The 1,812-nt window shown below is 54.1% G+C and overlaps 1 protein-coding gene across 4 annotated transcripts in view; it reads left to right on the forward strand.

Moving 5' to 3' along the window:
* The first annotated feature begins 1,534 nt into the window (after window positions 1-1,534).
* Window positions 1,535-1,812, forward strand: part of ACTL6A (actin like 6A) — a 29,695-nt gene continuing 29,417 nt past the window's right edge. For 3 of the 4 annotated variants that reach the window (XR_002482097.1, XM_021713568.1, XM_008060486.2), the window contains exon 1: window positions 1,535-1,763. Coding sequence is in view for 2 of the 4 variants with exons in the window: in XM_021713568.1 (XP_021569243.1) it covers window positions 1,739-1,763 (25 nt within the window). In the remaining 2 variants the exon portion in view is untranslated. Of the gene's footprint in view, window positions 1,805-1,812 lie in introns of all 4 variants that reach the window. The other variant, XM_021713574.1, reaches the window with a different exon arrangement.

A 1,812-nucleotide genomic window follows, 5' to 3' on the forward strand; every position in this document is an offset into this window, starting at 1 on the left:
CATCTCTACAATAAATCAAAAATGAGCTGGGCGTGGTAGCGTGCACCTGTAGTTCCAGCTACTTGGAAGGCTGAGGCGGAAGGATCACTGGAGCCCAGCAGGTCGAGGCTGCGGTGGCTGGGAGCGGCCACTGCACTCCAGTCTGGGTGACAGAGTGAGACTCCAACTCAAAAAAAAAAAAAGAAAAAGAAAAAAGAAATACGGTACTGAGGCCAGGCACGGTGGCTCAAGCCTGTAATCCCAAGCACTTTGGCAGGCTGAGGTGAGAGGATTGCCTGAGCCCATGATTTCAAGAACAGCCTGGGCAATTTGGTAAGACCTCATCTCTACAATAAGTAAATTAAAAAAAAAAAACAACGGGTGTGGTAGCACGTGCCTGTAGTTCCAGCTACTTGGAAGGCTGAGGTGGAAGGATAGTCCGAGCCCAGCAGGTGGAGGCTGCGGTGGCCCTGAGCGTGTCTCTGCACTCCAGCCTGGGCAACAGGGTGAGACTCGGACCTAAAAAATAAAAAGAAAAGAAATACGGTACTGAGAACAGTAGCAGACTGTTTATAGAATGCACATTTAGGGTGCAAATACAGAGATGTGTTTTGAAAGAGGCGCTTGCCTTTATGAAAATCGATTAGCTTGTTTAATACCTGTTTCACAGGATAAAGCAAATTGATAACACTTTTGTCATTGTTAAAGCGTGCTAAGTTTAATGAGGTCAAGTATTGTTTCATTCTTCTTTCAGTTATGAATAGCCATTTTTATAAATTGTGGGATCCCATCAGTTTTGTCTGATTTATTCTCCCTACCCCATAGTGGAACACAACATTTTAATTCTCCCAGCATAAGTTAGTTGAGCCGGGTGCAGTGGCTCACGCCTGTAATCCCAACACTTTGGGAGGCTGAGGCGAGAGGACAGCCTTGAGCTCGGAGATTCGAGACTAGCCCGGCCCATCTGGCGAGGCCTCATTTCTATAATAAATCCCAAAAAAAAATTAGCCGCGGGTGGTGGTGTGCGCCTGTAGTTCCAGCTGCTTGGAAGGCTGAGATGGAAGGATCGCCTGAGCCCAGAAGGTCGAGGCTGGGGTGGCCGTGAGCATGCCACTGCACTCCAGCCTGGGCGACAGAGTGAGATTCCGAGACAGACACACACACACACACACACACACACATGTTAGTTGAAAATACTTTCTGGAAAAAAAAACAACAACCCGCGTTTCACCACAATCACTGGACAGGAGCGGCAGCGCACAGACACCCCGAGTTTCCAGGCTCTCCAGAATCCACCTTCTGTCTACCCGGGTTCCCACCGCTCCCGGCCCTAGCCACACACCCCCGGCCCCACCCACGACGCTTTCCTCCAACCTTCCTCCTCCTTCCCTGCTCTCCCCGCCCACTCTCCCGCCCACCCAGGAAGCCCCGTCCCCTCCAGCTCCGCAACCCAACTCCGTCTCTCGGGCCTTCGCTTTCCCCTTTCCCCGCCCCCATGGCTGCCTGCGATTGGCTAGAACAGCAGGAATGCAGCACGGTCCCATTCTTATTGGCTAGGCGTACGCCGGGATCCTCGTGATTGGCTGGTACGGGGTGGGCAGCAAGTGTGGCTGCGCTCGGGGTGTGTGGACGCCGCTTTGTTGCCCGAGGGGGTGGTGGTGGAAGTTAAGGGGTTCGGGGGCTAGCGCTTCTTGGGGCCCGCACGTCGCGGCCGCTCTGCCTGGTCGCCTTGAGCGTAGGAGTCGCGCCGACGGCAGCCATGAGCGGCGGCGTGTATGGGGGAGGTGAGTGAGCGCGGCCGGACGAGAGAGCGCGCCTTTTCGGCGTACGGGG

The sequence above is a fragment of the Carlito syrichta genome, unplaced genomic scaffold, assembly GCF_000164805.1.
Source record: "Carlito syrichta isolate Samal-C Ts95f unplaced genomic scaffold, Tarsius_syrichta-2.0.1 Scaffold92608, whole genome shotgun sequence".
In the NCBI taxonomy this organism is placed as follows: domain Eukaryota; kingdom Metazoa; phylum Chordata; class Mammalia; order Primates; family Tarsiidae; genus Carlito; species Carlito syrichta.